The 12,852-nt window shown below is 47.8% G+C and overlaps 2 protein-coding genes across 2 annotated transcripts in view; both read left to right on the top strand.

Moving 5' to 3' along the window:
* The window catches only part of LOC107041870, a 45,397-nt gene that overhangs the window by 28,089 nt on the left and 4,456 nt on the right, over positions 1-12,852 (top strand). The window lies entirely within an intron of this gene.
* On the top strand, positions 10,372-11,332 carry LOC107041864. The gene is made up of 2 exons (XM_015262662.1): positions 10,372-10,458; positions 10,520-11,332. Exons 1-2 carry the CDS (start codon positions 10,372-10,374, stop codon positions 11,330-11,332), a joined length of 900 nt encoding a protein of 299 aa, XP_015118148.1.

The following is a 12,852-nucleotide window of genomic DNA, read 5'->3' as shown; positions in this document are numbered from 1 at the left end:
GTAAACTCATCGATAGATAGGCTAGGTGGAGCATAGCAGCTGTAGAAATAAATTCCATCCAGCTGAGCTCTCACAAAGCCGCTCTCCGTCGTGTTGGCAATGCTCTGGAAGAGGTACTTCCCGCAGGACCAGATAACGGCCTTAGCGGTGGTATCCGTCTCCCATGGTTGAGCGTTGGATGTCTGTACGGCTCCGAGATCATGATGAGGTCGGGCTTTAGCTCCCGCACCGACTACATGAGCAAGTCGTGTGCGGCCTCACAATGATTGATGTTGAGCTACAGTATTCTCATTATCGTTTGTTCGTTACCGCCTGGACTGCCTCCTTGTACACTGGGCATCTGCTGCTACCAGCGATATGGGTACAGTTATCTATGCGGCCCTTCGCGACACAGAGGGCGCATTTGGCTTCTTTCTCACATTTGGCAGCCAGGTGGCCACCCTCCCCACATTTGATGCAGAGTTTAGAGCGGTCCACCTCGCCCTTGCAGTGATTGGCGAGATGTTCGAAGTCCCAGCAACTATAGCACTTCAGGGGTCTCTCCACTCCTCTAATCCGGCAGTTAACCCAGCCAATCTTGATTTTGCCGTGCTCTCCGGCAATCTTCTTCGCCGTTGCCACAGGCAATTTCACCCAGGCCGTCTGAGTGCCTCCGTGAGCCTTCCGCAACGATTTGACTGCGTTCGTTGGGACTCTGGAGTTCTCTCCGGCGGCCACCACCAGTGCTGCGAGTACCTCTTCTTTCGTCGTGGTCTCGTCGAGATCCTTTATCTCCAGCTCTGCCTCCGGTGTTTTGTTAATAACCTCCGCCTCCTCGCCGAGGAGTTCGGTTATGGCCTCCTGCAGGCCAGACAGAGACANCCCAGCAATTATAGCACTTCAGGGGTCTCTCCACTCCTCTAATCCGGCAGTTAACCCAGCCAATCTTGATTTTGCCGTGCTCTCCGGCAATCTTCTTCGCCGTTGCCACAGGCAATTTCACCCAGGCCGTCTGAGTGCCTCCGTGAGCCTTCCGCAACGATTTGACTGCGTTCGTTGGGACTCTGGAGTTCTCTCCAGCGGCCACCACCAGTGCTGCGAGTACCTCTTCTTTCGTTGTGGTCTCGTCGAGATCCTTTATCTCCAGTTCTTCCTCCGGTGTTTTGTTAATAACCTCCGCCTCCTCGCCGAGGAGTTCGGTTATGGCCTCCTGCAGGCCAGACAGAGACAGAGAGAGAGACAGAGATAGAGACAGAGACAGAGACGGAGACGGAGAGAGAGATAGAGAGCGAGAGAGGAAGAGAGAGAGAGAGAGCGAGAGAGAGAGAGAGCGAGAGAGAGAGAGAGCGAGAGAGAGAGAGAGCGAGAGAGAGAGAGAGCGAGAGAGAGAGAGAGCGAGAGAGAGAGAGAGCGAGAGAGAGAGAGAGCGAGAGAGAGAGAGAGCGAGAGAGAGAGAGAGCGAGAGAGAGAGAGAGCGAGAGAGAGAGAGAGCGAGAGAGAGAGAGAGCGAGAGAGAGAGAGAGCGAGAGAGAGAGAGAGCGAGAGAGAGAGAGAGCGAGAGAGAGAGAGAGCGAGAGAGAGAGAGAGCGAGAGAGAGAGAGAGCGAGAGAGAGAGAGAGCGAGAGAGAGAGAGAGCGAGAGAGAGAGAGAGCGAGAGAGAGAGAGAGCGAGAGAGAGAGAGAGCGAGAGAGAGAGAGAGCGAGAGAGAGAGAGAGCGAGAGAGAGAGAGAGCGAGAGAGAGAGAGAGCGAGAGAGAGAGAGAGCGAGAGAGAGAGAGAGCGAGAGAGAGAGAGAGCGAGAGAGAGAGAGAGCGAGAGAGAGAGAGAGCGAGAGAGAGAGAGAGCGAGAGAGAGAGAGAGCGAGAGAGAGAGAGAGCGAGAGAGAGAGAGAGCGAGAGAGAGAGAGAGCGAGAGAGAGAGAGAGCGAGAGAGAGAGAGAGCGAGAGAGAGAGAGAGCGAGAGAGAGAGAGAGCGAGAGAGAGAGAGAGCGAGAGAGAGAGAGAGCGAGAGAGAGAGAGAGCGAGAGAGAGAGAGAGCGAGAGAGAGAGAGAGCGAGAGAGAGAGAGAGCGAGAGAGAGAGAGAGCGAGAGAGAGAGAGAGCGAGAGAGAGAGAGAGCGAGAGAGAGAGAGAGCGAGAGAGAGAGAGAGCGAGAGAGAGAGAGAGCGAGAGAGAGAGAGAGCGAGAGAGAGAGAGAGCGAGAGAGAGAGAGAGCGAGAGAGAGAGAGAGCGAGAGAGAGAGAGAGCGAGAGAGAGAGAGAGCGAGAGAGAGAGAGAGCGAGAGAGAGAGAGAGCGAGAGAGAGAGAGAGCGAGAGAGAGAGAGAGCGAGAGAGAGAGAGAGCGAGAGAGAGAGAGAGCGAGAGAGAGAGAGAGCGAGAGAGAGAGAGAGCGAGAGAGAGAGAGAGCGAGAGAGAGAGAGAGCGAGAGAGAGAGAGAGCGAGAGAGAGAGAGAGCGAGAGAGAGAGAGAGCGAGAGAGAGAGAGAGCGAGAGAGAGAGAGAGCGAGAGAGAGAGAGAGCGAGAGAGAGAGAGAGCGAGAGAGAGAGAGAGCGAGAGAGAGAGAGAGCGAGAGAGAGAGAGAGCGAGAGAGAGAGAGAGCGAGAGAGAGAGAGAGCGAGAGAGAGAGAGAGCGAGAGAGAGAGAGAGCGAGAGAGAGAGAGAGCGAGAGAGAGAGAGAGCGAGAGAGAGAGAGAGCGAGAGAGAGAGAGAGCGAGAGAGAGAGAGAGCGAGAGAGAGAGAGAGCGAGAGAGAGAGAGAGCGAGAGAGAGAGAGAGCGAGAGAGAGAGAGAGCGAGAGAGAGAGAGAGCGAGAGAGAGAGAGAGCGAGAGAGAGAGAGAGCGAGAGAGAGAGAGAGCGAGAGAGAGAGAGAGCGAGAGAGAGAGAGAGCGAGAGAGAGAGAGAGCGAGAGAGAGAGAGAGCGAGAGAGAGAGAGAGCGAGAGAGAGAGAGAGCGAGAGAGAGAGAGAGCGAGAGAGAGAGAGAGCGAGAGAGAGAGAGAGCGAGAGAGAGAGAGAGCGAGAGAGAGAGAGAGCGAGAGAGAGAGAGAGCGAGAGAGAGAGAGAGCGAGAGAGAGAGAGAGCGAGAGAGAGAGAGAGCGAGAGAGAGAGAGAGCGAGAGAGAGAGAGAGCGAGAGAGAGAGAGAGCGAGAGAGAGAGAGAGCGAGAGAGAGAGAGAGCGAGAGAGAGAGAGAGCGAGAGAGAGAGAGAGCGAGAGAGAGAGAGAGCGAGAGAGAGAGAGAGCGAGAGAGAGAGAGAGCGAGAGAGAGAGAGAGCGAGAGAGAGAGAGAGCGAGAGAGAGAGAGAGCGAGAGAGAGAGAGAGCGAGAGAGAGAGAGAGCGAGAGAGAGAGAGAGCGAGAGAGAGAGAGAGCGAGAGAGAGAGAGAGCGAGAGAGAGAGAGAGCGAGAGAGAGAGAGAGCGAGAGAGAGAGAGAGCGAGAGAGAGAGAGAGCGAGAGAGAGAGAGAGCGAGAGAGAGAGAGAGCGAGAGAGAGAGAGAGCGAGAGAGAGAGAGAGCGAGAGAGAGAGAGAGCGAGAGAGAGAGAGAGCGAGAGAGAGAGAGAGCGAGAGAGAGAGAGAGCGAGAGAGAGAGAGAGCGAGAGAGAGAGAGAGCGAGAGAGAGAGAGAGCGAGAGAGAGAGAGAGCGAGAGAGAGAGAGAGCGAGAGAGAGAGAGAGCGAGAGAGAGAGAGAGCGAGAGAGAGAGAGAGCGAGAGAGAGAGAGAGCGAGAGAGAGAGAGAGCGAGAGAGAGAGAGAGCGAGAGAGAGAGAGAGCGAGAGAGAGAGAGAGCGAGAGAGAGAGAGAGCGAGAGAGAGAGAGAGCGAGAGAGAGAGAGAGCGAGAGAGAGAGAGAGCGAGAGAGAGAGAGAGCGAGAGAGAGAGAGAGCGAGAGAGAGAGAGAGCGAGAGAGAGAGAGAGCGAGAGAGAGAGAGAGCGAGAGAGAGAGAGAGCGAGAGAGAGAGAGAGCGAGAGAGAGAGAGAGCGAGAGAGAGAGAGAGCGAGAGAGAGAGAGAGCGAGAGAGAGAGAGAGCGAGAGAGAGAGAGAGCGAGAGAGAGAGAGAGCGAGAGAGAGAGAGAGCGAGAGAGAGAGAGAGCGAGAGAGAGAGAGAGCGAGAGAGAGAGAGAGCGAGAGAGAGAGAGAGCGAGAGAGAGAGAGAGCGAGAGAGAGAGAGAGCGAGAGAGAGAGAGAGCGAGAGAGAGAGAGAGCGAGAGAGAGAGAGAGCGAGAGAGAGAGAGAGCGAGAGAGAGAGAGAGCGAGAGAGAGAGAGAGCGAGAGAGAGAGAGAGCGAGAGAGAGAGAGAGCGAGAGAGAGAGAGAGCGAGAGAGAGAGAGAGCGAGAGAGAGAGAGAGCGAACGGCAGACGGAAAACCTCAAATGATTCTTTTTCTCGCATTCAGTCCGTGATGTTCCACAGACCCGTGCGCGCATGCGCAAATGGTTGGAACGATGCTGTAGGGAGTGGGAGCGAGACGGAGACCTCTCTCGCACAAAAGGTTCTCATTCCCGGCGCCGGATTTAGAGGTTGGAGCTAGAAAATTGCGTATAACTTTGAATCCATACGAGATTCGTGGGTACGATCAAGACAAAATTTGTGGTTAAGGTTCTAGTAAAAAATATGGAAGAAAAAAAAAGAAATTCATCGATTCAATGTCAACATATAAATAGCAACATATATTAAATTCGCTCTGAATGAATAAACTATTTTTAAAAAAACACTGATATTCCGAATTACAAAAAAAAATCATTAATCTTAATTTTTTAAAGGGAAAACATTTTTTTTTTCATCTGATCTTCACGCGGCTCTGGGGGATGAACGGTTGGGAATAGGGATAAAGTGCCCCAAACATTTTTTGTGCAGAATTTTGAGCTCTACAACTTTGTATGTTACGTTTTTGGACGTACAGCGCGTTATTCACGAGTTATTTCGAATAAACGGTTTTCAGATGTAGTTTTTTGGCTTTTTCAACCCCCGCACAAACTTGGGGAACCTTAAACATCTGCCATTAGTTTCATACGCTCAAATCACAAATTGTATCAAAAATGCAGCTTGATTTGTAACCATTCGTATGTTAGACCTTTGTTCATTGGACTAACAGGAGTGAGAAGGAAAAATGTGAGAAGATTAGAGAGGTTGGCGAGAGATCTGGGGATAAAACATTGAATAGTGCTAATGTAACTACTAGTGCTAATTCTGGTATAACGTCGAATATTTCTGACTTTACGACAACTGAGGTATGTAATAATCAACTCATGTGTTCACTCATGGGTTGATATGCTATTGTTAATCCTCAAGTTGTTAACCAAATTGTTAATCTTCAAGTGATTGTGACGATGTAGAGTAAGAACAATTAATTTGCGAAAAAAGGAGTTTGAAAAAGTTAAAAAGAATAGGATTACTTGTTTGGGCACAGCGAGGGGTGGAGAGGAAGAGGAAATAATAATGAGGATTGCTGGTTAATTATTAATTATTAGGATTAATGAAGAAAAAAGGCTGTAAGCGTATTTTTTGCCTCGCTGGGGGAAAAACACTTGTCCTCAGCAATTGTAACTTTGGGAACTGACTTTTTCTTATGTATAGCTTAATAAGTGCGATGAATAATTGCATGGCGTACGATGTGAAATACTATAGGCATGCGATATAGTATTTCTATAGGTCGAAATTCAGATGGGGGAATACTTCAACCAAACGCCCCTCATTATTGTATAAAATTTAGGAGCACCTGACACATTACGGCTGAAAATATTAAGAACTTCATAATAATCTGTTACCCTCTATATGAAATTAATGCTTCAAGTTCATATAATTTTTTTAATGGTCTACAGGACGGCAGGTCCTGCTTAGCCTAATTCCTCTTAAATTATATGAAAAGTACCTTGTATTATCTTTATTCCATTAACATCTGCTACTTTAATTTGCCAGTCATTTCGAGTCAGGTTTGCCGTGTACGGTAAATAGGTATTCACCATCTGTTTTCTTTTTCGTTTATCCATAATTGCGAACATATAGTTCTTCAGATTCAATCTGTAACGTGCATATAATTTCCTAGTCACATTCATCTCATTTTTACATCTTCTTGTATGGAAAAAAACCATCTAATCCTGTCTACGAACTAAATTTTCAATTTTTTTTTCATTTATTGTATAATTCATAATAAATTTCTATTTGAATTAAGTATTGTCAAGTTTGGTTGAAATAACTATCATTTATCATCAATCGGTCATTAAACTAATAAGCAGAAATAAAACGTCCGACTACTTTACAAAAAATCAGGCCCGGTCGCGCGCTTCGCGCGCTTCCTCCTTGGGGTATGACCGGTAGGAGTTGGTGGAATTAGGTGTGACCCATGACGGGTCGAACCAATAACTTCCCGACCATTGGTTTTTTCTTTCATTACTTTTTTTTATTCTGTATTTATCCAATCTTTTCTCACATTTCTCCGGGGAAATACCCATAGAAGGAAAGTTTCTTCGCAGATTTAATAAACGCTGGGGTCATGCCACAGTGAATGCAGCGCACGCTATATGCAACGCTAGTCATTGTCAGAAATATTCGGAAAACAGTTAGATAATTATTTCATCCGTTTTGCGTTGCATCCATTGTGGCATTACCCTTAGGGTGATTTCGCAAAGAACGCATTTGCAATTTAAGTTATAAACTTCAATCAAGTTTGGGTTAAACCCACTTTACTTGACCCACTTCAAAATTCTCTCAACTCCGAAGCTGATCCACTTGAAAATTTGCAACTTCAAAGTTAACCCACTAAAATTTTCCAACTTTCCCTTTTTTTTAATTGCAGAATTCGAAAGTTTTATTTAAAAAACTCAATAACCACTGAGGCGATTTCGCTCAAAATCCAATGAGAATCAAGTTATGTGGAGACGCATCGATTACACAAAATTAATTCAAATCCCATCCATTGGATTTTTTCCATTTATTATTTTCACTCATCTCTGCATAACGCCTAAAAAAATGTTTTTGGGAATTGTTGGAGATTATAATGGTACATAAAAAAACGCAATGAACGTTTGTTCAATAAAAAAATATACGCAATTTGTTAGACGTCGGCCCCCCTGACCGGGTTTCCACCTTGTCGTTGGTAGGGGGGCTCAGTTGCGGGCGGGGGAGGCTTTAAAAAGGGGCCTGGTGTACAACCAGTATATGACCTTATGGTAATATAACCGTGCCTAGGGATGCGTGGCACAGGGGGAGCTGTGTCATTAACGGTGCCTCTCAGAAACCGGGCGACATCTGGGAGTAGTCTTAGGATAAGCCAAGGCCCGGCATACGGCTCTGACCGGGTGAGAGCGCTCTTCCGTGTTACACGTGGGACCAAGAATGGAAACCATTTTTTGAAAAACTATTAGTTGAAGAAACTTCTCCGGGTGGGCTCAGTGATGGCGAACACCCGGAGAGGACCACTGGCGACTCTCGGACTGACTCGGTTGGGGGAGAAAACAAACGAGGCGGGCTGAGCGGTGCCGCCAGGAAGAAGATGAGGAGGCAGAGGCAGCAGTAAACCTCGGGGGCATTAGCAACCTTGGTCGAAGCTGCATCTTAGGCTGAAGTGCCTGGTGATGTGGGGGCTCAGAAGAGGGCTGAAACACGACTTCTTCCTGAGCACACCACGCCTAGTCTCACCACCAGGCGAAGAGAGAAAAAATGAGGAAGCAGGATCAGGGCACATATGCCCAGACAACTGCAAACTCATTAAAGCTGGCAGTGATACCGCAGTCGTATCCGGACCAGGACCAGCTTCGGACGGAAAAGCTGGACACCGGAGGGGTCACAGAGGTGAAGAAGCTCCTGAAGGGGGTCATATTGGCTTTACCAGACGGAGTCAAAGCACCCACCTTCGATGGGGTCTGGGAGAGGGACGGTGCGTTTGTGGTGAACTGCACAGACGAGGCCATAGGGAGCTGGCTGAAGAGTCTGTTCCCTATGAATAAAATAGCGGGGCACACCATCCACGTTGTGGCGCTCTCGGAGCTTCCTAAGAAGCATCGAGTGGTGATACATGTGGAGGACCCGGAAATTACTTCTCAGGAAGCATTGAGTTTTCTTAAGAAGCAAAATGCAGGCCTGAAGGCCAGTAAGTGGATCGTCGTTCGGGGCAGCGAATCTAGGGACGCCAAGAGTGCCCACTTCGCTGCGATGGTCGATGACGGGTCGCTTGCTGGACTGAAGGCATGCAACTTCAGACCTCACTGTGGGCTCCAAAAGGCTACTGTAAGGGAGCTGGGGAGAGACCGCCGTGAGGTAAAGAAGACGGGTACGACTGAAGTATCAGAGAAATAGCTATCATAGCTATGAATCGGGTACAGATCGTACAGATCAACTTGCATCACAGTAAGGCGGCTTCGGCGACACTAGCCAAGCTTCTAGCTGGGATGCAGACAGTAATAGCATTGATCCAAGAACCTTGGATAATCAAAAATACTATTAAGGTACTGACTGGTTGTGGCAAGGTACATCATGCCGATACACCAGAAAAATTGAGCCACCTGCCTAATTATTAAAGGATTAGATTTTTTTCTCTGTCCACAGTTCAGCGGGGGAGACCTAACTGCGGCTCAAGTGAGGTTAAACCTAGGACAAGGCAGGGTTATGGATATAATAGTAGGGTCGGCTTACATGCCCTACGACTCAACAGAGCCACCCCCACCGGATGAAGCAAAGGGGCTGTGCAACCATGTGAAAAGGAGGGGATTTCAACTCCTGTTGGGCTGTGATGCAAACTCCCATCATGCTGCATGGGGGAGCACCGGTTGCAACAGCAGAGGAGAGAGCCTCCAAGAGTCCATCATGGGGGCAGGGCTCCATATTTTAAACAGGGGGACAGAACAAACTTTCATGGACCGTAGGCGACAGGAAGTACTAGACATAACTCTGGCAACGGATTATGTGGCTGGCTTGGTTGGAGACTGGAGCGTCTCAAAGGACCTCTCGGCCACGGATCATAGAACCGTAAGAATGTCCGTTCTTTTTGAGGAAGCGACTGAGTGGAGCAGAAACCTATGGCGGACCGACTGGGGAAATTATCGGAAGAGTCTAGAACTTAGGCTGAAGATGATGGAAGAGGCCTCCAAGGTCTTGCACCGGGTGATAATTGACTTATATGAGGAAAACTGTAAGTTGTTGCCCAGAAGGCGGAAGACTGAGATACCCTGGTGGTCGGAAGACGAACTTGGGGGACTCAGGAATGAAACCAGAAAGGCTTTCAACAAGGTAAAGAATGCGAGGGAAGGTCCCCGTAAAAAAACAGCCTGGACAACTTACAGGGGACTTCTCGCAAAGTACAAAAAGGCAATAAAAAAAAAGCCGCCAAAGACAGGTGCTGGAGGGCTTTCACGAGCACCATTTAGAGCCAATCAGAGACTGGCAGGCTGACGAAAATCTTTGGTACAAATAAGACCACATATCTAGGGAGCCTAAAAGCACCGGATGGGAGCAATACGGAGACAATGGAGGAGACATTCAAACTCCTAATGGAAACACACTTTCCGGGATTCACCGAATCCCGGGGAGGAGATACAGAATCAAGGCGAAGTCGAAGGGGCGAACACGAAACTCACGACTGGCCCTTGGCTGTAAAGACCTTTGAGCCTTACAAAGCGTCGGGGCCAGATGGGATTTTCCCGGCCCTGCTGCAGAAGGGGATGGAGAACATCATAGGACCTCTCACCAAAATCCTCAGGGTCAGTATAGCACTGAGACATGTTCCAAGGTCATGGAACGAGACTAAGATAGTCTTCATTCCAAAGCCGGGCAATGTTGGGTATATTAAACCATAGGACTTCCGCCCAATAAGTCTTACATCCTTCATATTGAAAACGCTGGAAAGACTTGTGGACCGATTCATAAAAATGGGGCCCATCAACGGATACTGCCCTACACCATCTGGTGGGACTCGTGAAGGGACAATTCGCTGCCAAGGGATATGTCATAGCAGCCTTCTTGGATGTTGAGGGAGCTTTTGACAGCATCTCGAACAAAACCATAGAAGAAGTTATGAAGAAGCATGAGATCCCTAGGACGATCATTGCTTGGATACAGACCATGTTAAGGGGCAGAAGACTGTCGGCTAATCATGGACAAAGCTATATAGAAGGGAGCCAGAGGATGTCCTCAGGGGGAAGTTCTCTCACCTCTGCTGTGGAATCTGGTGACGGCACTTGACATCGTTGAGAGCTGGTGCCGGGAAACTGACTTCTCGGTGAATCCCGCCAAGACCACAGTCCTAGTCTTCACAAAAAAATACAAGCCAGAGACGATCAGACCCTTAATACTCGGTAGTAAACTACACCAACAAAGTAAAGTATCTGGGAGTAATTCTAAATAATAAACTCAGTTGGAAGAATCACATATATATACAGAGAAACAAAGTGTTTGCCTCCATGTAGACATGCAGAAGGGCCATTGGGAAAAACTGGGGGCTAAACCCCAGAATGACACTATGCCTCTATCAGATGGTATTGTTACCAAGGCTAATGTATGCTGCGGTAGTCTGGTGGCCAAGGGCAGGAAGGGTGGAAACAAGGAACCTGTTGCAGGGCCTACAGGGAACTTTCCTGAGGGTCGCGACGGGGGCCATGAAGACCACACCTAATGAGGCGCTAGAGATAGCACTCAGTATCCTGCCTTTGGACCTCAGAGTGATTAGCGGTGCAAGCACAACAGCCTACAGACTACGGTGTCAGCAGGAATGGAAATCGACAGGCCAAGCTCATACCCAACTTTGCTTGATTAATGCAAATCCCTTCACGGACAAGTCTGACCGGATTCAGAGAAAATATCAAATTAATAAAGCCTTCAAAACTAGAATACTATCCAGAGAGGAGTGGCTAGATTCAAAACTTAAACCAGGACCCTTGGGCCCTGGATTACTGGAGGATTACTGGTTTACCGATGGATCTGGCTACAATGCACGCTTTGGGGCGGGGATCTATCGATTGAAGGATGGGTTCGGGGAAAGCTCCCCCCTGGGCCAGCATACAACAGTCTTTCAAGCCGAGGTGTTAGGTATAACCAAGTGTGCCGAGCACCTGGTAGCAAAAGAGATGGAAGGGATGAAAATTTACATCTGCAGCGACCGCCAGGCGGCCATAAAAGCACTGGAGAAAGCCACTACTGATTCTAAAGTGGTGTGGGAATGTATGCAAGCACTTGCCACTTTAGGGGAGAGGAATAAAGTCACCCTAATCTGGGCTCCGGACCACCACGGAATACAGGGTAACGAAGAGGCGGACTGGCAGGCCAGAAGAGGAACGAAAGATGTTCCTCCGAAGGGTCTGATTGGTGTGGCTTTCGCAGTGGGAAAAAAACTCATAAAAGATCACCTACAGCGAGAATTCGAAAAACGCTGACGAACTAGCACAACCTGTAGACAGGCTAAACTGTTTATGGGGGAGCAGTCAAATCGAAGGGCTAGAGAACTTCTGGCGCTGGACAGGAAAAATCTGAGGGTCGCGATAGGACTTCTCACAGGCCACACTACCCTCAGGGCTCACGTGTACAACATGAAGCTAGCTGAACAGGCAGGCTGTAGACTATATACGGGAACGGTAGAGAGGACGCCGCACATATTCAGTGCGAATGCCTCCTACTGGCTATACGTAGATATAGGAGCTGGGGCCAGGCTTTCATGGAACCAGCTGACCTAAATGAAGTGGCGGTGACCAGCCTCATTAGCCTAGTGAAAGACACAGGGCTGGAGCTGGTGGACTGTCCAGCATAAGGCGGCAGTTACAAAAAATCGTATGATTTAGGTGACTCGGGGCAAGAAATTGACTGGCCACATTACTCTAAATTCTAAAAAAATTCTGTTAGACGTCATGCAGAACCGCGTGAAATTAGTAAATTGAACCAGTCTTAGGTACACAAAGCTCCATCGATTATGATGGAGAGAAATCGATCCCATCGTTACTTTGAGAGAAATCGCCAAATTTGTAAAAAAATGTCATTTTTCGACGTTGATTTACTAATTCTACTGCAATATCTAAAGAACCGCTGAGGCGATGTTCTTCAGAATCTAATCAGTTCTAAGTTCCATGAAGATGGATTGATTACAAAAAAAAATTGAATCGCATCGTTTGTTCGAGAGAGATCGTTGGGCAAAATTTTGTTGGGGTGCTTACAGCCGTCCGGGCACAACTGTCCGTAGGACTCTTGTGTACACGTAGCGCCACAGTGCACAGCACAAGTGACCAGAAAAACAGTAGTGCAGAGGACTATTTGTCCACGGGCCCAAATCTTCACAATATGACTTGTCGGTCAGACAGTGTCAGTCTTATAGAAATTATATGAATTTGGTACCCATAGAGCATAATTATTGATACCAATTGCCTCTGAGGGATGGCGCTATGGGGCCTCAAATATTTCTGAAATGGAATATGCAGGGGCGTACTACCTGAATAGACCATCAAAATCCGCACGCACATGGTTAATTAATGAAATTTGTCTCCATTAATCAATCAATACTGAACTATAATTGATTAATCTGAAGTTGTCAAGATCCGAGGAGACCAATGATGAATCAAAAACATTATTGAAATGAAAAGGATTATCATTATTATTATTAATGAAAAAAAAATATTATTGGTTTTCAAATCACTGGTATCTAAAATAATGGTATTAATACTAAATCATCGATCAGGAAGATAACGTAATTTAATTTAATTTATAATTGATCAGTTGCACACAGAATCATTCTTATAATAATTGACCGTTTTGCCCCGAATACACGACACACCACGCGTGAAACAATTTAATAGAAAAATCTAGCGCTGCATGTAAAAAACTCTAGTGGATTTCTATAATTTCTATAACTCTATAAGAATACTGTTAGGATCCAATTAGAAATTGATGGAAATCCTAATGAATTTTT

This window comes from Diachasma alloeum, unplaced genomic scaffold, assembly GCF_001412515.2.
Source record: "Diachasma alloeum isolate Michigan unplaced genomic scaffold, Dall2.0 Dall_scaffold_00384, whole genome shotgun sequence".
Taxonomy (NCBI): domain Eukaryota; kingdom Metazoa; phylum Arthropoda; class Insecta; order Hymenoptera; family Braconidae; genus Diachasma; species Diachasma alloeum.
This window is presented reverse-complemented; position numbering and strand designations above follow the sequence as displayed.

Excerpts from the sequence above, each read along its gene's own strand:
- LOC107041864 (XM_015262662.1), top strand. The coding sequence starts at position 10,372 with ATGCAGAAGGGCCATTGGGAAAAACTGGGGGCTAAACCCCAGAATGAC. Across the intron at positions 10,459-10,519 it reads GTATTGTTACCAAGGCTAAT|GGCCTACAGGGAACTTTCCT; the intron begins GTATGCTGCGGT and ends AACCTGTTGCAG.